The sequence below is a fragment of the Phocoena phocoena genome, chromosome 8, assembly GCF_963924675.1.
Source record: "Phocoena phocoena chromosome 8, mPhoPho1.1, whole genome shotgun sequence".
NCBI classification, from domain to species: Eukaryota; Metazoa; Chordata; class Mammalia; order Artiodactyla; family Phocoenidae; genus Phocoena; species Phocoena phocoena.
Genome location: NC_089226.1, coordinates 68,420,648 through 68,441,819, shown reverse-complemented (window position 1 = coordinate 68,441,819; position 21,172 = coordinate 68,420,648). Strand labels below are relative to the sequence as shown.

At 43.0% G+C, this 21,172-nt stretch overlaps 1 protein-coding gene across 1 annotated transcript in view; it reads right to left on the bottom strand.

Moving 5' to 3' along the window:
* Positions 1–21,172, bottom strand: part of SPON1 (spondin 1) — a 273,019-nt gene that overhangs the window by 151,148 nt on the left and 100,699 nt on the right. The window contains exons 4-5 of the mRNA XM_065881683.1: positions 6,454–6,527; positions 1,215–1,337 (exon numbers count right to left, since the gene is read on the bottom strand). Of these exons, the coding sequence (XP_065737755.1) occupies positions 1,215–1,337; positions 6,454–6,527 (197 nt within the window). The remainder of the gene's footprint in view (positions 1–1,214; positions 1,338–6,453; positions 6,528–21,172) is intronic.

The following is a 21,172-nucleotide window of genomic DNA, read 5'->3' as shown; positions in this document are numbered from 1 at the left end:
CCTGACAAACCCCTTCTGCATCTTGGATCCACTACCATTAGCCATTCATTCTGAGGGTTCTGCATCCGCAGATTCAACCAAAAACGGGTCGTAAATATTTGAAAAAAAAATTCCATAAAGTCTCAAAAAACAAAATTTGAATTTTCCACACAATAACTACTGACCTAGCATTTACATTGTATTTACAACTATTTACATGGTACTAGGTATTATAAATAATCTAGAGATGACAAAGTATACGGGAGGATCTGCCTATGTTTTATGCAAATACTACGTCATTTCACGTATACGGGATTGAGCATCCATGGATTTTGGTATCTGTAGGAGTCCTGGAACCAATCCCCCTCGAATGCCAAGGGACGATTGTACTTACGTTGGACTAGGGGCAAATCATGATGTCTCTGTGACCTCCAGTGAGCTCATTCACAAAAGCCCACAAAAGGTTATTTTGAGGATGAAATGACAACATATGTAAAACTGCTTGCCACTCAGTAAGCTCACTCTTCATAGTTATAATTTTCATACCATTTGTGTGATTATTTAGTGTCCGGCTCCCCATTAATCTCTGAGTTGCATGAGAACATGAGTTGTGTCTTTTTTATTCACTCTCATATCCCTAGTGTTTAGCACAGTGTCTGCCACATGTTAGGCATTTGATGAGACAACTGTTTGATAAAAGGGAGTTGGTAGGGTCCTGATTAAGGATTTACTCTAAAACAGCAAGTTTGGGGTTGCCTGACAACTCTCATGGATTCGTACTGGCTACCTGGAGCACGGTGTAATAAGGATTCTAAGGTGGTATCTGATATATTACCAATACACGCTATGGTTGAGGATGTTGAGCATCTGTTGACCTTGGCCTGCACAGTCAAGAGCAGGTGGTCCCTTTTGCCAGTTCTTTCCAGAACAAATAGGCTGGTTGTATGGACAGAGCCACTTCAGGAGCACTGAGGTTACCAAATATCTGACCTGAAGAGAAGCAGCATGACCTCAGGAATATTTTTTAAAATCACAGATAAGAAAACACTTAGAACAATGCTCTGCGAAGAAGCTGAAAGCATCCGACTATTATGTCTGCCTGTCTCGATGAATTCGCTTTCTTGGAATGTGTTTCATGAAGGCATTGATTGGTAAGAAGGAGAAGCTAGTATATCCCACAACCAGAACTTTGTAATACCCTCTCCCCCAACCCATAAGGAAGCTGTTCTACTCACGAGGGTAATCCTTTGGGTGTGTCTTCTCAGACCAGTTCCCATAAAATGTGAGCCTATACTTGGCAGTTCCACAGGCGCAGCAGTCCAGGATTGGCTTGTCAGTCACCCCGTCAAATGTGGAGTCTGAAAGAGTCAGGAAAGTCACCAAGTTAGGAAGCAGCGGTGGGTCATTTATAGGACAGCACCATCTCGGTCTCGTTCTGTCTCGAAGGCTTGGGAAAAGAAGATGAGGTACAGTTTTCACCGATTAATAACTCAGAACCAGGTCCAGCTATAAAGGACTTTATATACCTCTAAGGGTGATAACTATATATTTTGCAAATTAAAAAAAATCAGAACTTTTGCTCTAGTAATGTGAGGAGACCTATGGGACCAATAAGGTAGAATATTTGGGATGGGGGCCCATCTTGATATATTTTCTGGGCCCAAATCTCCTTCCCCACCCCTCCCACAACAGGATTTCTCCACCAGATTTTAAGAGGAATATGCCTGTGTGTGTTTTCTCTAAGGAATATTCTCTGGGGCCAAATTGCCAGGACCAGAAAAAGCTTTGAAGGAGAGAAATGAGAACAAGCAGAGGGATGTGAAGAACTGCTGAAAATTATTTCTAAAAAGATATGCATGTATAGTCACGTCACTTCTTATCAAGCTTTCAGAGAGTTTACTGGGAGGGTTGGGGGTTTGGGAATATGTCCATAAATTCAGGTTTACTTCTGAGCATAGAGGCAGCCGGGAAAAACTCAAGATTCCCAATCCGCCCCCACTTTTAACTGCGAATAGCTGAGAAGTGGAGAAAGATTACATGAATAAATTCAGTATTTCCGACTGTCAAGCCCACACCCCTAACTGTGCATTGTTGCTTTTGGTCTGTTCTGCTTCCTGCAAGATGAAACAATGTCTACAGATGCAACTTGTTTCAATTGCTTTTTCTTTGCTTCCTCTGGAAGTATTAACATAAATGTTCTCTCTCTTTTTGCAAGTTGGACATTTATTCTTAACTATTATATAAAGAGCAGCAACAAAGAGTATAAAAATCTTTTTGAGTGTTAGGAAGAGCATTTTACAAGTCTTCCTTATGGAATTCACTGGGTTCATTTGGTTTGAATATGCAAAACCAGTGATGGGTGGAAGAAGCGAATTCTGGGCTCGAGGATGGAGACAAAAGTATGGGATATTGTAATAAGAACTATATTGTATAGAGTCTTCATACATGCTGATCCCTTTCCATATATTGTCTCATTTGATCCTGACAAACCTAGGAGGTCAGGACTTTGGTTAACCCCATTTTATAGATCATGAAACTGAGGCAGATTAGGTGACCAGCCCAAGGCCACAGGGTTTAGTAAGTGGTGTAGGCAGAACTGGAGCTCAGGTCTTTTTGAGTCCACAGCCCATGCTCTTAACCTCTACACTATATCACTGCAGGAAAGACCTTCTGCTGGATAGGTCTGCATAAACACCCATGAGAGAAATTGGTGTGTGTTTCTCTTTTTGCTTTTTCAAATGAAGAATGGTACATTTGAAAAATTACCTCCCTACATGGCTCCAGAATCTCTAAAGAGATCTGAAACCATCCCAAATAGAAATCATTGTTTGGCTACTTTTTGTACACTAGGAAGAGGCTACAGCATTGTTTGTGTTAGGAGAAATCTTCCCACTGCCTTATGTACACGAAGTCCAGATCTGATTCCTGTGTGAGCCACTTTGATACTTAAGGGACAAGCCCTGTGGACTATATTTCAGGAAAGGTAGCGTATATGAGTAACTCCTGAAGGTTCTTCCTTTTCACATTTCCATTATGATCACCTATGTTGTTAAAAAAAAAACTAAATTCGTTTTGAGAAAGGAATTCTGAGCTAAGAGATACATGCTGGGGTTTCAATTGTAACTACTCAGGGCTGTAAATGAGGCAGCAATAATCTCTCAAAAAACCAAAATAAGGCAAACTGGTAGCTTTACCTTATCAAAAGGGCTCTCAGATATAAGTAGTGAACTTAAAGATGCACCCAGGGATTCAAGGGAATGCACTTATAATAAACCTTTTGGAATTCCAAAGGAAAATAAGCTTCCATTTAAAAAATAAATTTCTAAGTTTGAAAATAAAAACAGACATAACTGTTTCCTACTGGGGAAAAGCCCACTGAAAATGAATCAGGCTTTCAAAGGGCAGTGATAACAAATGTTAACTTACCCCTCTTCTCCTAACAGTGCAGGGCTTGCCCAATACAGGTAATTGCAGGCCCTGCAGCATCTCCCAAGCTGTCCCCTCCCCCTCATTTCTACTCTTAATCCATCAGTTTTCTTTTCTACTGTCATCCTTTATTCTTTGCTCTTCCCTTGTCTTCTTTTTCTCATGATCCCTTCTCTGCCCACATTTTCCTCTCATCTCTGCTTTTCCCTTCATCTTTTCCTCTCTTTGTCTCTCTCCCTTAATTGTCTATGACATGGTATTAAAGTGAGTACATGTGTGCATTTGTTTATTATACATCACCTTTTGGAATATTTTATGTTTCTCTGTTTTTAATTGTAAGTAGCTTAATGTTTTATGTTTCTTTTAAAAAATAACGATTGCCATTGCTTTTAATCTGTGCAATTCTTAATTTTCCCCTATGGATAAATAGCTTCAACTGGGGAAAAAAATAATAGACACTAGTTTCTCTCTTCCTTTCCTTGATAGATTTGATTTGACTTAACAAAGAGTGTGAATACCTTAATGAAAGAGCTGGAGATAATCAAGTGGGCATACACATTTAAGAAAAATCTCTTTGCTCTATGCTTATGTCTTAAAGACTTTTTGTACAGGATCTGCTTTGCTAACTGATGGATTTCCTCATGGGTCTGCTGTCTCCAGGGGTCATATACAACAGCACCTAATGATCCTATAGCCCAGGTCCTGCCGGGTCTTTTTTTGTCCACGAAGTTGCTGTTGGAAAGAGGTCTTCTTATACAGATTCGTGCTTAGTCATTTTGATAGGATCTCTGCTTCAGAAGTGGTAACCAATAGAGATTTGCAAGGTCGTTTTACTGACACTGTATCTGCAGAATGTTAGCATATTCATAGCTTAGACAAGGCTTTCACAACATCAGGACTGAGGCTTTGGAAAGTGCAATTTAGTTGATGGTTGCTGTCAGTACATGGGGCTGACAGTGAAGTGTCTTCTAGGAACCCTCAAATCTGGGAAATAAGGCTGTCCTCTGAGAGTCAAACTAACAAAACCTCACCACAGTGGCCATGATTAGCCAACCAAGAGGTGAGCTAGAATAGCCACAACTCTAACCCACAGGACCTGGGGGTCATCTCATGGAGGCTGGGCAGGGATGGGATTGTCCATTAGGAACCAAGAGCCTCAAGAGTTGAGAAGTTCTGGGTCTGGGGAAAGCCTAAGTGAATCTGTGGACTATGAAATACAGGAAAGCCTCAACAGCCATGCGTGGTGATGCCCACCTGGAAACTGCCCAGGGCGCTGGCCCACAGGTTGCAGCTCTCTGGCGCCTTTGACAGGCATGACCCTAATGCAGGGCAGCCAACTCTCTCTCCTTTAGCTCCTTCCATGCTCTCCAAGAAGTCCTCCAGATAGGACCTAGTTTCTGCTCCAGCTCATCTATAGGGAGACCTATGCTTTGATCTACCCAAAGTAACAATCCAAGCTACTGAATTGGGAGGTAGTCACTTTGATAGAAAGGCAGTGGTTAGGGCAAGGGCTCCTAGGTCCAAACTCTGACCTCCCCCACTAGCTGTATCATGCTCAGTGAGCTCTTTAAACTTCTCATGTCTCAGGCTTCTCATTTATAAAACAGGTATGATATAATAGTCTTTACCATATAGGATTGTCATGCAGATTACATGATTAAGGCATGTGAAGTGCTCAGAATGGTGCCTGGCATGTAGCAGGCACTAAAAAAAAAAATAGCTCTTACTATTATTTTCCTAGAAGACCTTTATCAGCTTTTCTTTTTCTTAGTAGCTTACGATTTGCTAGAAATAGAATGATTTCTTCTGAAAACGCAAATTGTTCTAAATGTAAAAAAAAAGTCCGTACAAATTAATAGAAATGAAAGAGTGAAGATGTATAATTTCATAACATTTTCCATGTTTATTTAGTTCTCTAATGACTTCTAAACACATTTGGATGTTTCAAACTTTAATTTTTCATGGTAGATTAATAAATAAGCTTTGGGCTGTAGATAACAATAGCTAACACATACACATATATTATATATATGTATGTGTATATATGTATGTATGTGTGTATATAAGTGTGTATATGTATGCGTGTATATATGTATGTGTACATAGCAATATACATATCAATATATATATTTACTATGTACCAAGGAGGCATGGTACTATTTTACATACATTAAGTTGCATGACGAGGGCTTCCCTGGTGGCGCAGTGGTTGAGAGTCCACCTGCCGACGCAGGGGGACACGGGTTCGTGCCCCGGTCTGGGAAGATCCCACGTGCCACGGAGCAGCTGGGCCCGTGAGCCACGGCCGCTGAGCCTGTGCGTCCGGAGCTTGTGCTCCGCAACCGGAGAGGCCACAACAGTGAGAGGCCCGCGTACCGCAAAAAAAAAAAAAAAAAAAAAAAAAAAAAAAAAAAGTTGCATGACGAGGAAGGGCAGAGGCAGGATTTGAAAGTCAGCTGGATCTGAATCCAGGACTCTGCTCCAACCTCCTCAGTCTACTTGGTCCCTATAAGCTTTGTTAGAATACCTTCAAGGAGAGGGAGTTGACGAGCCTGCACATCCAAGGACAAGATCCTTGAATGAGGTGAGATCACAATGTCAATGCCCCCTTGACATCCCCGTTTCCCTAGAGAAAATCCCCCCCTTCCTGCCTGGGTGCCCCAAAAGTTCCTGCTAGTGATTACTCCAGACAACTGTTAACAGACTTTTTAAAGGTACACAATTGTGTGTTCCTTAATTAAGTCCTGTGAATTATTCCAAGGAACCTCTTCAGAATAATCACTGTTTCACAAAAATAAGGAGACAACGACACCAATATAAGGTACATATCTCCTATCCAGGGAATCAAGCTGAGTAATTAGAGTTTAAGGCAGATCCAATTACCCACAGCACACAGCCAGATTAAAAACTGGAGCTACGTGAGGACGCAAAACCCAGAGGAACTCAGAAAGCCCAACTGCCTTAATTCCTGCAGCTGAATTCTTGGACTCAATGAGCCACCTTCCATTTCTCTAGCCCTCTCTCACCCACAGGTCCACAAATCCTTACCTTGTTCACAAAGTTTCTTGGTCAGAGAGCCCTCATCTTGAAAATAAATGATGCGTTTCTGTACGATGCTAGCCCTGTGGGGAAAGAGGACACAAGCACATGGTGAGGAGGGCAAGTCTGGGGTATGTCAGATCCGGGCTTGTCCACCTACAGCTGTGTGGCTTTGGGGGCGTGCCCCCAACACTCTGTGACTCAGTTTCCTCATTGGAAAACTGGCATTAAGAATAATATCTACCTCCCAGGATTGCTATGAGAACTAAATAAGAAAATGTACGTCAAGAGTTCAGCATATACCTAGAAACCACTCAATAAATATTAGTCGTGGTGGTGGTGTTGGTGGCCCTCATATTATTATTAAGGTAGGAAGGTGAACTAACAGCATTTTCAATAACTTTTCTCAGTGGTTCATTTACTCTAGTTTCGTATCAAATTACTGAGGCCATTTATAGATCAAATAAATTCAAATCAGGAAAGCACGTCAATTTCTCTTCCTGAAGGGGAAAATAAAACCCTAAAAATATATTTTGATTTGTTCTGAAAATGTCATTCTATATCTTTCCTGAAAGACTAGACGAAACTATCTCCTACGTTCTGAACAAAGACAACTTCAGCTGTTATATCTCCCTCTTAAACATGTCAAACACAGGATCTTAGAATTTGGAAAGAATATTTTGAGGTTGAAAAATGACTTGCTTTTGGCCAGCATATATTTTCTCTTTAATCTAGGACTACACAGACACATACTACTCTGCCGTTTATTTTCAGCTGGCCTTGAAGAGGCCTGAAACCCAGTGTTCCACTAATTTGAAAGTCCACAACACAACACTGAGATGGTGCCGGTGGATCCTGAGCCATTTCTATTGATTTTCTTCAGCAATGTTACCCAATCAAAAGGTAATTTTCACTTTGATTTTCCCTGTTTAACAGATAAAGGGAGCCCTCGACTTCATCAGAGCTGACCACACTGAACCAGGGATAGTCACACAAGCTGCCCTGTGACACATGATCACAGACCCAGGAATGGGCCCAAGTGTGCATAGATCTGCATGCAGAGCACAGAGGTGGCTCTCTCGATGGTCTGGGCCTAGGCCAAAACGACTTTCCAAAGAAATGTCTACTGTACACTCAGTCTTTCACAAAAAAGTAAAATTGAGGCCAGCCTATTAATGTCTTTTACAGTCTTTCCCCACCCAAGAGAGAAGAGATGTTGAAATAACTGAACGAAATATACTTCCTATTGACACAAGCTACTATGATTATTTATCCATTCTGTTGACCATCAAGCAGAATGTTTCTTTGGGCCAAGAGAACACTCTGGAGAACACTCGCCTCAAAGCCAAATAACAAAGCCTTCTGTTAGTTGGAGTATCCCATCACCCACCACAGTGCTTCCAGAATGTTCCCCAGTGAAATTGCCTCAGGGACCCCTGTGGAGGGCAAGGAGTAGGCCTAGTGGGAAGTATCCCAGGCCCCACGTTCTTGCTTCAAACAAAGGTTCCAACCTCATTTCAACCCAAAGCAGCCCCCTCTCCCATTTGTCTTCCTGTTGTATTTGCTGGTGTATTTTCAACAAATAATTGCTGGAGGTGTGCTTAGCGACCAGGCATTGGCCAGGGACACTGTCATGAACTAGACAAACGGGGCCACTTCCCATTCTCAAAGTTGACAGAATAGTGGGGAGAAAGCATCAAACAACTAAACCCTCAGTTAATGAATGGAGACATCCACAGGGTGTGGGAGAGTGTATCACAAGGGTTCCTGACCAAGCCAGGAAAGGTTCCTCCCAGAAAAGGTGACTGAGCTTAGATTTGAATGACTAGAAGCTAATTAGGCAAGTGGGATGAAGAAGCAAAGGAGAGGGCATGCTTTGTAAGATCCTTGAGGTGGGGAGGGCTGCAGCTCACTGGAGAACCCACGAGTGCTAAACCAGGGAGGTGTGAGATGAGCTGGGGAGGTGGGCGGGGCCACATCGCCCAGAGCCTGCAGGGAGATGGCATCTTACTCCAAGCTTGATGAGAAGTCCTTGGGGAATGTGCCATGAGGAGTGAGATGATCAGTTCTGCCCTTTTAAAAGAGCCTTTAGGGGCTTCCCTGGTGGCACAGTGGTTGAGAGTCCACCTGCCAATGCAGGGGACACGGGTTCGTGCCCCAGTCCAGGAAGATCCCACATGACGTGGAGTGGCTGGGCCCGTGAGCCATGGCCGCTGAGCCTGTACATCCAGAGCCTGTGCTCCGCAACGGGAGAGGCCACAACAGTGAGAGGCCCGCATACCGCAAAAAAAAAGAAAAAAAAAAGGAGCCTTTGGACCACAGAATAAAAACGCATTGGTATATGGTTGCAGTACACGGAGCTCCCAAGCAAATCAAATTTTGTTTCAATAAAGGTCTCCTGATAAAATGGTTTGAAAACACCTGATCTGGGACTTCCCTGGCGGTCCAGTGGTTGGGACTCTGTGCTTCCACTGCAGGGGGCACGGGTTCGATCCCTGGTCGGGGAACTAGGATCCTGCATGCCAGGCGGCCAAAAAACAAACAAACAAAACACCTGAACTACAGGATGAAGTACAAACTTACCATGGTATTCAAGGCTCTTCATAAAAACCTCCCCCAAACACTACCCTGGCTTTATTTGTTGGCATTTTGTGCCATGCTCCCTGGGTTCTAGGCTATGCAAAGTTTATCCCCCTTGTCTGAACACCTCTTTCACTCCACCACACCCTTACCTGTGCCGTTTCCTCTCCCAGAATCTCCCATCACCTGTCTTTGTTAGCACTGGTAACAAATACTCTGAACTTTCTTCCTCCTGCTGTGAGTGGGAGAATAATGGCAAACCCTATGATATAAAGGCATGATGATGCTTAGAAAAATTAAATCACCCCCAGATTTTCCAAAACTATCATTATAAATATTTGAGGGGCCCTATTTCCTTTAAGATATTTCTATTTCTTTCATGCCTTGTTTTATAAAGTCAAGTTGGCCCTCTTTTTGATAACAGTTGTAATTTCTGAGCCCTTATTATGTGCTAGTCACTGTGCTAGGGAGGCCCTTCATGTACATCATCTTACATACCTTCTGCTTCACATATACTACACATCCTCAAGCTCTTTATCAAAACACTTGGGCTAGATGTGTTTTTGAATTCAGAGTTTTTCAAATATTAGGAAGTTAAGATGGCAATAGGCCATTAACATCCCCATGATCAAACATATCCATATTCTGCCACAAAATGTAACAATATTCATACTATGAGAGTAAATAGAACTTATAAATAGCCTCACGTCAGTTTAGGTCAAGTTCAGCAAACTTATCAAAATGCTCTTGTTTTCAGAGGGATTAAGATGAGGGTTTGTGGCTATTTTCACCCTAATCTTACAGGTGACGATGACTGAGATGCAGGGAGGTTAAGTAACGTGCTCAAGGTGTGAAGCCTCCCACCTACTGCCAAAGTCCACAGCCTGTCTGAGGCTCAGAGGGCTTGTAAGGACTAAACACGATTACCTATAAAGAGTATAACTGCACTGTGAGGAACGTATTGTTATAAAATGTAACCTCGAATTGATTTGGGGGGATCTATTTTAGCATCTCACGGAGCACACAGTGGAGAGCTGAGACTTCCGTGGGTCTCCCCGGAGCCTGGGTCATGATCACCTGAAGCTCTCCATGAAAAGACGAGCATATATCCCCATGTCCAAGCTTGGCCAACCCTCTAGACCGTGCCCTTTGGATTTCAAACTCCGTGCAGATCCAATGTGGCATATAAGGCTTGTTCTGATCTGGCCCTGGTGATCAGGCTTTATCTCTATCCAGTCCCTCCTGAGCACCCTACCCAAACCATATCCTATATCTGTCTTCATGATCTCACACCCTTGAGCTCCTGTCCATGGGACTCCTTCTGTCCTTCCTTGTGATTCCTCAATATACACCACACATACACACACACACACACACACACACACACACACACACGCACTCTCTCTCTCTCTCTCTCTCAGTTACCTAACTCATACTCAACTAAGACGTTACTTCCTTCAGATTGATGTCTTGCCTGGATGTTCTTCCTTATGAGAGCCATAGCCACTTGGGCTTCTCCTACCCAGCACTTATTAACCTGTATTATAATTGCCTGTTTACTTTTCTATCTCCTGTGCTAGATTATAAGCTTCCTGAGAGCAGGAACTGTACCTTACTTATTTCTATAGATGTTAGTATCATTGCAACCCTGGGATTCAAGTAGAAGGAACAGAGTTTGGAAAGGAAAGAGTTTGAGATTGAGCTATCTGTAGGGCATGATGGTGGTCATAGGGGGTAGTTAGACACAGGGACCTGTAACTCGGGAGAGACTTGAGGGGTGGGGAGGATGGATATGGCAGTCACTGGGGCAGAAGTCAGGATCAAAGCTTTTAGAGTGGCCGATGTCACCCAGGGAAAGTGTGTGGCATGAGAAGAGAGTCTAACTGAGCCCAGAACTCTGAATGCCAACATTCACCCACAGATATGCCAGCAGAGACCAAGACTTTGGAACACTTGGTTGCAGAAGATGTTTCTTTTTACTCCTCATTTGGTCAACTCCTGAGAGAAATTTATATTCTGAGAAAATACATTTCATTTCGAGTCTGTTCCCCTCAGAAATATAAAACTCAGCAGAGATTTATAAATCATATTATAGTTCAGAAAAATAATAGCTTTACAAGACGAGAATGCTGTTAGTAAGAATTCCCTCAGCATTTCAAAATGACAAATTTCTCCCGTTCTGTGTTGCAATTTGGCAGTCCTGTTGCATAGCATTTATATACTGATATACTGAATGCTCTCTTATCATGAAAGAACGTGTTAAGGAAATCTAAATTAAATTTCTCAGTATGTTAGCTTCTCAAACTTCAGAATATTGAGGTTCTAAATAACTTACTAATCATTTCAAAAGTTTCCTTTTAAACCTAAAGTGGAACATTTCCAGAAACGCCATCCTGAATCTCTTAGATGCTCTGCTCTTTTCTGTCTGATGAGTTTCTTCCTTTGCTGTTCTTTTTCCTTGGGGAGTTTGCCTGTTGGAATAAAGTTAGAGCTGGCTAAGTTGTAGGTTTGCTGTCTAGCGCTGAAAAGGCCTGCGATCCCTGTTCTCACTGAAAAGGGACAAGGAGACCTCAGAAACTGAAGGACTTGGGAGAGATCAGGCCACGAAATGAATTAAGAATACACATGGGTCCTCAGGGGCTGGGTCACTGCCACGTAGGGATAATCCATGTAAGGTCCTTACGACATGCATGTTGCACAGAGTAAATACTCAGTAGTGGTAGTCATTATTGTGGCTGGTGTTAAATCACCAGCCCCTAACAAAGTGCCTGACACATAAAAGTACTTAATAAACAGAAGCTATTATTATGATTGATGTCAGGTCTGTCTCCTTTGCTTACGGAGGGAGGAGGGAGGGCGTTATCTTGATCAAGTGCTTCAGGCAGAGATAATGAATGACTAAAATGAAGTTCAGGTTTGCGGTCTCCAGACTACTTTTGCCAACCTTCTTCCCAATTCCAGTAAAATCCCTATTACTGAACATTTCTTGGAATACTTTACAAAATTTGTCTCTGATCTCAGGGATGTTTTCCAGAGGAGTGATCCAGTTTATAACAAATAACATCTATTTCCTTTTCCCAATGAAAGAACAATTCTGTGGGAGGATGCAGGAAGAAAATATTAAAGTCATAGCAATGGTAACATCATCAGGAACTGAGGCTATCTGCCTTATTTTACTTTGCAAGGATGCCAAGTGCTAATCTGATCATGGTCTCACGTTACTCAGCAAATATTTACAGAAGCTGGGTGCATTCCATGATCCAGACTCTTAACCAATCTTTTATATGGTTTTATGTGGATCTCAGGAAATGGAGCTGTGTCCAGGAGTTAACAGGCTTCCCGGCAGCTCATGGTAATGTGCCCATGGGAGAAGAAAAGTGAAAGCTTATCTGCAGGGCTTTATCTACGGGACTCACAAGAATTCCACGGCTGTCCAACAGTAAGGTCACAAAACTATAAGTTCAGAGACTGGTACAGTTGTCTACCATTACTGCAAATCTAGTAAATTCTAAAAAATCTAGCTGCCAGGAGATTATTTCTGCTCAATTATCACTCATTCATGAAACACTTACTGAGCACTTATTTTGTGTCAGGCACTTTGCTAGGAGCTGAAGATTCAAAGACAAGTAAGAGATGGTGCCTTCCAGTAAGGACCTCCTAGTCCAACAGGGAAAAAGAGAGACAGAAAAAGGAAACAGGAAATCAATGTTGAGTGCAATAAAGGAGAAGCCACAGGATGCAGAAGGGCAGTAACTAACTTCACCTTGGCCAAGCTCCAAGAGGAGGCAATGACCCCGAAGGTCTGACTTGGCGGAGGGGCAGTGGAAATAGAGGATCCAAGAGAAACGTCGTAGAAAAATTTATAAGCACTTAGTAACTTACTGGATCCAGACCAGAAAGAGAAGGTTGAGTACAAGATCTTTTATTTATTTTCTGTTTATTTAACAGTTAAATACACTTCTAAGTGCTTCATAGATATTAATTCATTGAATCCTCCCAACAACCCCATGAGGTAGACGCTAGTATTATCCCTGTTTTACAGATGAGAAAACTGACCAAGAGGGAGGTAAGTTAACTGATTCCGCATCTGAAACTCCCCGTCTGACGCCCCGTGACTGAAACAAAAGACAGAAGGGGCAAGGAAGAATTTTATCTTTTAATTTTTGGAATTTCTATTGAGATAATTGTAGCTGCACATGCAATTGTAAGAAATAATACAGGGAGGCTGTACATTTTTTGCCTAGTTTTCCCCAATGCTAACAATGTGTCAAACTTCAGTGTAATATGACAACTAGGATATTGACATTAATGCAATCCACCAGGCTTGAGACTGGACACAAAACTGGTGCCATAGGCTTAGATGAGGGCCAGGTGATGCCATTCTAAAGAAACTGTGCTTATGATAAGCTGCCACACTCTAAGACAGAACAATCCCAAATGACTCTAGAAATTCATAAATTCATGTTAGAACCCCAACTGGAGAATCATCTACACGTGTGATCCTGACTCAGGCAGGTGGCCATTTCTGACTGGGATGAGGTGGTGGCCAGAGGTGGAGTTGGGGGAATTATTGGTAGGAATGATAATTTCTTGGAAAGGTGGCACTGAAACTGGACTTGGAGTCCCAGAGGCTGAGTCTGTAACCAGGGATGAGTTCTTTGCAGGAGTTAGAGCTGCAGACCTAAGAGTTCCTCGGAAGGTCCACCATCCATGGGCCTTGGGAGCAATGCCACCATCTGCTTTGGGCAGACTTCTCAACCTGAATCAGGGGAATCAGCTATATGCAGCGCTGTACGTACACTTATAGCTTAGGTCATGACCAGAATCTGGCTAAGAGGTCAGTTAGGTTCTTAACAAGACTACAATCCATCCCCAACCTTGTATGGTCATTGGATTTCTGGAGTTTTTGATTCACATTATTGAACAAAGTTGCATCTACAAAACCCTGGTTTTGATTTTAACAAAAATTAGAGGAAAACTAGTTTTAGCACTTAGTTTATTTCTTCTTAGAATGACCCTGAGGATAACAAGCTTATTATGGTTCCATTTTCTCTTATTATTGTCCAATCTTAGACCTCATCTTTATCATACGTCTTGTCAATACTATTACTCTATAACTTTAAATTTTACCCCCTAAAAATCCAATGGAAAATTAATAATGAGGAATTGACTTTCATACCATAAGAGAAATGTAAAAAGAAAAGGATAAAACTGGGTTATGTTTTTAAAGAACTAATTTAGATGTGAGAGTCATTAAAATCAGACAGACATTCATCTACTCATGTTTTTATTTAACAGAGTAGATGCCATGAAGCTCTGTTAGGAGTTGGAGGTAAAAGATGAACAAGACAGGGCTTCCCTGGTGGCACAGTGGTTGAGAATCCGCCTGCCAATGCGGGGGACACGGGTTCAATCCCTGGTCCGGGAAGATCCCATATGCTGCGGAGCAACTAAGCCCGTGTGCCACAACTACGGAGCTTGCACTCTAGAGCCTGTGAGCCACAGCTACTGAGCCTGTGAGCTGCAACTGCTGAAGCCCACGTGCCGAGAGCCCATGTTCTGCAACAAGAGAAGCCACCGCAATGAGAAGCCTGCGCACTGCAATGAAGAGTAGCCCCCACTCACCACAACTAGGGAAAGCCCATGCACAGCAACGAAGACCCAACTCAGCCAAAAATAAATTAAAAAAAAAAAAAGATGAACAAGATATAATATGTGTGACACTGAGTAATGGACAGCCTGAGAGATATGAATCAGAATACTGCATAGCAAGTAGTAGAGTCTACCCAATATCTACACCTTCCATCTGCCATGCTTGTAGAACACTCATTTTTCGAGGGGTAGTACCAGCTAAGCCAATCAGGATAGTCCTGTTCCCACTTTCCCATCCTTCCTTGCAGCTGGGGAAGGGAGCATGTGATTCATATGTGGTCCCATTAATATAAGGGAAGGTTGACAGCATGGAGGGGAGAACTTCTGAGAAAGCTTTGCTTTCCAGATAAAAGAAATTAATGACCCACCCTGTCCTGTCCTTCTTTTTCCAGCCTTGATTACAACCATAATGTGTGAAACAAGGCAGCCATTTTGTGACCATGAGGAAAAGAAAAAGAAAACTCAGAGACACTGGTTCTGGCATCATTTAACTGCTGTCACTTGTCAATGACGTCATTTAGGTAGCAGTCACCTACCTCCAGCCTTCTTGTTATATGAGAAAAATAAACCTTTATTTGTTGAAGCCATCGTTGGTCAAGTTTTCTAATGAATGCTGCTCTCAAAAGCATGACTACCTGATAGAAAGAGGAATGAAGAAAGTATTGTGGGAGTACAGAAGAGGACAGTTCAAAAGGTAAGGCGGAGCAGGTTCTGCTGACCAGGATATTGCCTTGGGGAGCCACGGAAGGGCTTAGGTAGGATTGCGGGCAAGGATGCCTTGGTCAGAAGAGTCTGGGAGAAGAACACTCCAGATGAGGCCTTAGAAGAGGGCTTGGATTTGGTTGGTGGGAGGTTATGCTGCCCTTTGGTAGAACTTTCAATGGGGTGCAGGGGACAGTGTTCGCAGTGACTAGGAAGAAAGCAACAGGCCTGCCAGTACACTCCAGTCTGAAAAGAGATATGGCTGCAAAGGGGTGGTCATGGGGGGCAGCGCAGTGGGCGTTTGACGGGAAAACACAGGCAAGGGAAATATTCTTTTTTCTCTGGAAGGGGCTTTGCCGTGCCTATAAGCTGCAACTAAGGCAACAGTAGAAACCCTTAGGGGTACCTGCTGGGTCATTGGCTGGAAATTTGTCATCTGTTGGAAAAATCTTAAATAAACTCACATGGACAAAATAAATAGACTGCAGGATATAGTCCCAGTTGTGGAAGCTCTGACGAGCCATTCTTGGTAATGATCAGGACCATTTCTCATTTCCTTTAATTGTTTTATACTAAACTATCAATTTTTTTCAGGATCTTTTGAACCTTGACGGGTTCCTCCCTCTGGCTTAAATTGTCCATGGCATTTCTTAACCTTGCAAAAAGATGTATGTCTAATCCTAATGCCTGGGGTGAAGGCAATACCTCACAATACATCTTTAGGCAAAAAAAATCATTTTCTCTTAAGGACACAAAAACACAGGGTTTGATGTTCCTGAAAAATTACTCTTTGTTTTTCCCAGTAAGTCTTAGCATGTTTTTCAGCATTTTGTAATATGATTACTGGCACCTGGGGTATTAGTAGTCAAGGGACAATTGACAGTTCACTGTTTCTGTAATATTGTTGGGTCCATGATTTTACTGTATAATGTCTCATACGTTTAAACTGCTAATCAGTGCCTGCCTCGCTTTCCCCTCCAACTTCTTCACGTCTATAAACTCTCGCCAGACTATGAGCCCCTCTGGCCCCGGGACTGTGTCTTATACATCACTGCACGCCTGGAATCTAACAGAGGATCTGGCCAAAGCTTGAACCTGGGGTTCTTAATCTGGGGTCTGCAGACAGGATTCAGGATGATGAAATTTTGTGTGGTGTGCACATTTCTGGTTAAGAGTTCATAGCTTTCATCTGCTTCTCAAAGGGGTTTCTGACCTTGAAACCTTTAAGAACCTCTATTAGGTCTGAAATGAATGATAGTAGATATGTGAAATGGCATAACTGTCATTCCATTTCATAAAATCTCCAACTAAGATATATGCTTTTTTTTGCTAAAGATGAAGGTTAAATTTTTATTCCAAGCACCAAGGCTTCAACTGCTTTCTCTCCAAACTATGCTCTGATCTGAAATAGAATCTGTCTTGGATGGAAAACAAGAAATAGAAGGTGAAGCATTGCTCCTGGGTTTCTCAGGTGTTCCTTGCAGAGTCCTGCCTGCTCCGTGCAGGGCGTTGGTGCAACCATAAAATGACCCCAGCCTGAGCTAGAGGAAATGCTGCCACACTGAAAGCTCCCTCCTGGCTGCTTCACACAGGTCACTATTCTCTGTAGTTGGTTCCACTATGCCGTGGCCACAGCTGCCTCCCCTTTCTGGGGGTTCCTATAAGCCAGGGCAGGCAGCGTCATTTCTCAGGTGTAAGGAAACAATCCGGGCGACACATCAGAGCCCTTAAGTACAGGCTACCTGTCCTCCTTTCTGTTCCTCAGGGAGCCTCCCTATCACCCTGGGTTTTCCTGTACAGTGGCAGACCTATGTGTTGGGAGACGCTCCCTCCTCTAGATGGGGTCAGGGAGCGTGTGGGGCGTGGTTACGGTTCTCAGCTAGGGATTCACAGTCCACAAAGGGGTTGCAGAGGATTCTCGAACTCCTAGAAAAAAAGTGTATGCAAAATTGTAAGCATGTGCATTGCTTTGGGGAGAGATTTTACAAGAACCATTGCTCTGAGTTAGGAGTAATGATTTTCATGCCAGTTAGTACTCATCGAGGACCCCCCGCCCTGTCCTGTCCCACCTCCCCCCCACCCCAGCAAGGACATGCATGGAAAAGTAAATGCATTCCCTGTACAATTCCTGCAGAAGCCTCCTAACAGGCTTCCTCTCCTTACCAACCCATCGAATTTACCTACACTCGACTAGGGGATTAATCGTCACCTCTAGCACATTATCAGGCACTGGTGGTACCACAGTCCAAATGATCCCGTCTCCATCTCCTCCCTGTCCCACCCCACCCCAGCACGGGGTCTGGCACACAGTAGGTCCTCTCTAAACCAAGGTTCCTCTCTCACTTATAGAGCACAGTCCAAGCTCTTGGCTAAACGTCCACAGTCCCGAGCACCAGGACCCAAGCTGCCTGACATGACCACCCCTCCCCACAGCACCTTCCCTGGCCACCTGAGCTCAGCGCTGCCTTTTCACTGTGTGTCACACGACCCCTCCTGGCTTCTGCCCATGCCACTCAAACCGGGAATGCACTTCTGGCTCCTCTCTGCCCAGTCACAGCCCACTCATCTGTCACCATCTCATGGCCTCTTCAGAGTCTCATTGACCAGGACCTTCAGAACTGACCTCCTCTGGGTTCCTAGAACACCGTTGATCCTGACCATTCATCTGGCATTCGGGCATTGGGTACTCTTGATATGTGCTTGCACTTTAACATCTTGTATTACCATTTAACTCATTGTGAGTTTACGTTTGGGGCTTCTGACTAAGTTCTGAGCTTCTTCAGGGAAGGGGTCTTGCTGTACCCTCGTGGCCCCTCTAGCACGTGGCACAATGCCTTTCATGCGGGACACACTGAAGGTGGGTTGATCTGATCTGTTTTCATGGATTGCCTTGACCTGTCATTCAACTCTTTTACAGTCAAGTGTCTACCCTATGTCCACAATCGGGCAAGAAGCACAAACTCTCCTATATTACCAGAGCCACCCAGCAGAGTGAACAGCAAACAATGACTGGTCTGAGTCATGAAACATTTCCCACTGCGTGAAGACCAGTTAAGTCTGCTTTGCTTTGTTCAAGCTATGCTGATGGCAACTGTTGGTCTCAAAAGGAACCATCTGGGTTGAATTCAAAATGGCTTCACAAAGCTGGGAATCAGTAGGATGATGGTACGTCTGCCAGGAAGAGGTTAAACCCAGGACAGAGCTTTCTTTATGGAAAAGACAGTTGCTGATTACACTATGCACCCCTCTTCGCTCATCCCATGAGTTGACTCTTAAAGACACCCCTAGGTCTTATATTTTGACTCACTCCAGACTTGTCCCATGTTTCTTCTTTTCAACATCTGCACCCCTCTTGTAGCATCTGACCTCATTCTTATGTCACATGAGCTCATCAGAGGTAAGCCACAATCATTTGGATCCCCACAGAACTCTGGAGCAACAACATGGGACCACATGAGGCCACAAAATCTGGGCATGATTTGTCCTGTTTCCTAGCCTTTGTCATGGAATATATTTTCAGGGACAAGCAAAAGGAAGAAAGGAACGGAGGGAGAAAGGGATGGAAAGAAAAGAAAAGAAAAGAAAAGAAAAGAAAAGAAAAGAAAAGAAAAGAAAAGAAAGGAAAAGAAAAGAAAAGAAAAGAAAGGCAGGAAGGAAGGAATGAAGGAAGGGCAAGAGTTTTGACTTTCCGAGTAAAAAATGTGGAAGAGAAATTAATGGCACCTCGTTTTAATGCAGAGTAGCATACAAGTGACCAATTCTTTCTTTAAAAAAATAAGGCAAATTAAAAAAATTCTACCAACGCTTGATATGGGGGACTTAGGAGTGATCCTGGAGCCTCTTATTCATGTTAAACAAGGTACTGAAAATCTTTTTTTCTTCAAGCAGGCAAGGAATAAATTAAAACCCAACAAATCAATAAAAATATCTATCCTAAAGGTGATAGCACAACCACGTCTATATGTTGCATGTCTTGGAGAGATAAGGAAGTTGGACTTGACAGAATGTGTTCCTGGGAAATGCTTAGAACTTCACAAAGTATAGATAAAAGTCACAGTGGAGATGGAGAGGAAAAAGAGGGAGGGAGGAAGGGGAGGCTTCAATTTCCTCACCTTTATAAGGGAACAAGATTAAAACCAAATGTCACCATCTCCGGAGGGCAGCACAACTGATGTCCTAGAAACTGGACCCTCACAGTGTGGTGGACCCAAAGATCAAACTTTTTCTAGGGTCTGTGCCCTGGTCAATGCTTCATTTTGTTTTTGCAACTGAGTGAGTTTGTACCATCAGATTGGGGATGTACATTTCCCTATTTTTCTGGATGGCTCCATGTCAAGGATGTTTCTGATACAAAGTAAGATACATTTCAAGAAAGTGAACTAGCAGAATCCTTATCCTAGGAGGATATTGGTGATGATCTTTTGGAAATGACACTTTGCACTGTATTTACTTCCCCTTGCACCCAAATGTATCAAGATACATGGTGTTTCTTTGGGTTGACATAGCTAGTCTTGAAAATCTGTAATTCAACTTCCTGCTTCCTTGGATTCTTCTGTGTTCAAGCTGCCCTAGAGATGACCAGGAGTCCCTCGTGGCCCGAGGTCTAATGTCACTGACTGGCCCAGTTCGGGATGATATTGTACCAGATTGCCTGTAGAAAAAGCTAATAAATCCTGGCCTTTCATGTGTCTGGTAACCTCCTTAGGAAGGCCAAACCAGTCCTTTGATCCATAAACTGCTATGATTTGTGCAATGTATTTTGTTGAAAGCAATAAACTGCAACTGATTGGGCTGGGGATCAGCACATGAGCCAAAGGCAACCACAGATGCGTTAAACACGAGGGATGCTGGCTACTTTTGAGTTGCTTTCCTGCTAATTCTGCCAAGTAGTTCCACATATTGAAGAGTGCAAACTGGCCTCCTTGAACTGTCTTTTGCAAAAAAAAGTCAGGTAAGTTAAGAGAAGATGGGTCACTTACACAGGTCTAGGTACAGAACAATGGACAACTGTTCAGAGCACTTTTCTGCTCCTCTCTGGAGCCTGTGGCATAATCCCATTGTGACCCAACACGGCTGTGGCTGATGTGATGACGTGACTTGCCATGCTATATCCCCGACATCCCTGTATTTGTGTGATAAACTGCCGGCATTGAGGGTCGGCTGTGTCTGAGGAACGCTACATGGAAACCGGCAGTTATAGCGACATTTCCATTTGGATCCTGTTGGGCTCTTCTGGTTGTTGTCAGGGCTCCTCAGCATGACATGACGTTGTTTTGATTTGCTGCTGTCTCTCTGCTCTCAGAAAACTGTTATCAGGAAAATCGCATTAATTAGCAACAGCTGAGGGGAGGACCAACTATTTCGGAGCTGCAGCTGCAAGTCTCTTTGCAATCTGTTGCCTAAATTTTAACAATTAACAGTATAAATAGACTCTGAATGTATTTAATCACGTTAATTTTGTTTCCCTCTATTTGTATTACTGTTTAGGACTGGTAGTTAATTTACATTAAATACTCTGATACCATTAGCACGCTTTAAAGCATAACCTCAGCTTTCCTAATCCTGTATGATTTACTGGAAGTGAGATATTGTTTAGTTTAATGCTAATTTTTTAACTTTATGAGGGAAAATTAAGAATTAATTAAAATTTACCCAAAAGGTTGGTCTATTAACCAAGATATTTGCTTGAACTGAAAATCTTATTTTATAGCTATGTTGGGTAACAGAATTGGATAGATGGATGCATGGATGGATGGATGGATGGTGGAAGGAGAATGGATAGAATAGAATGACA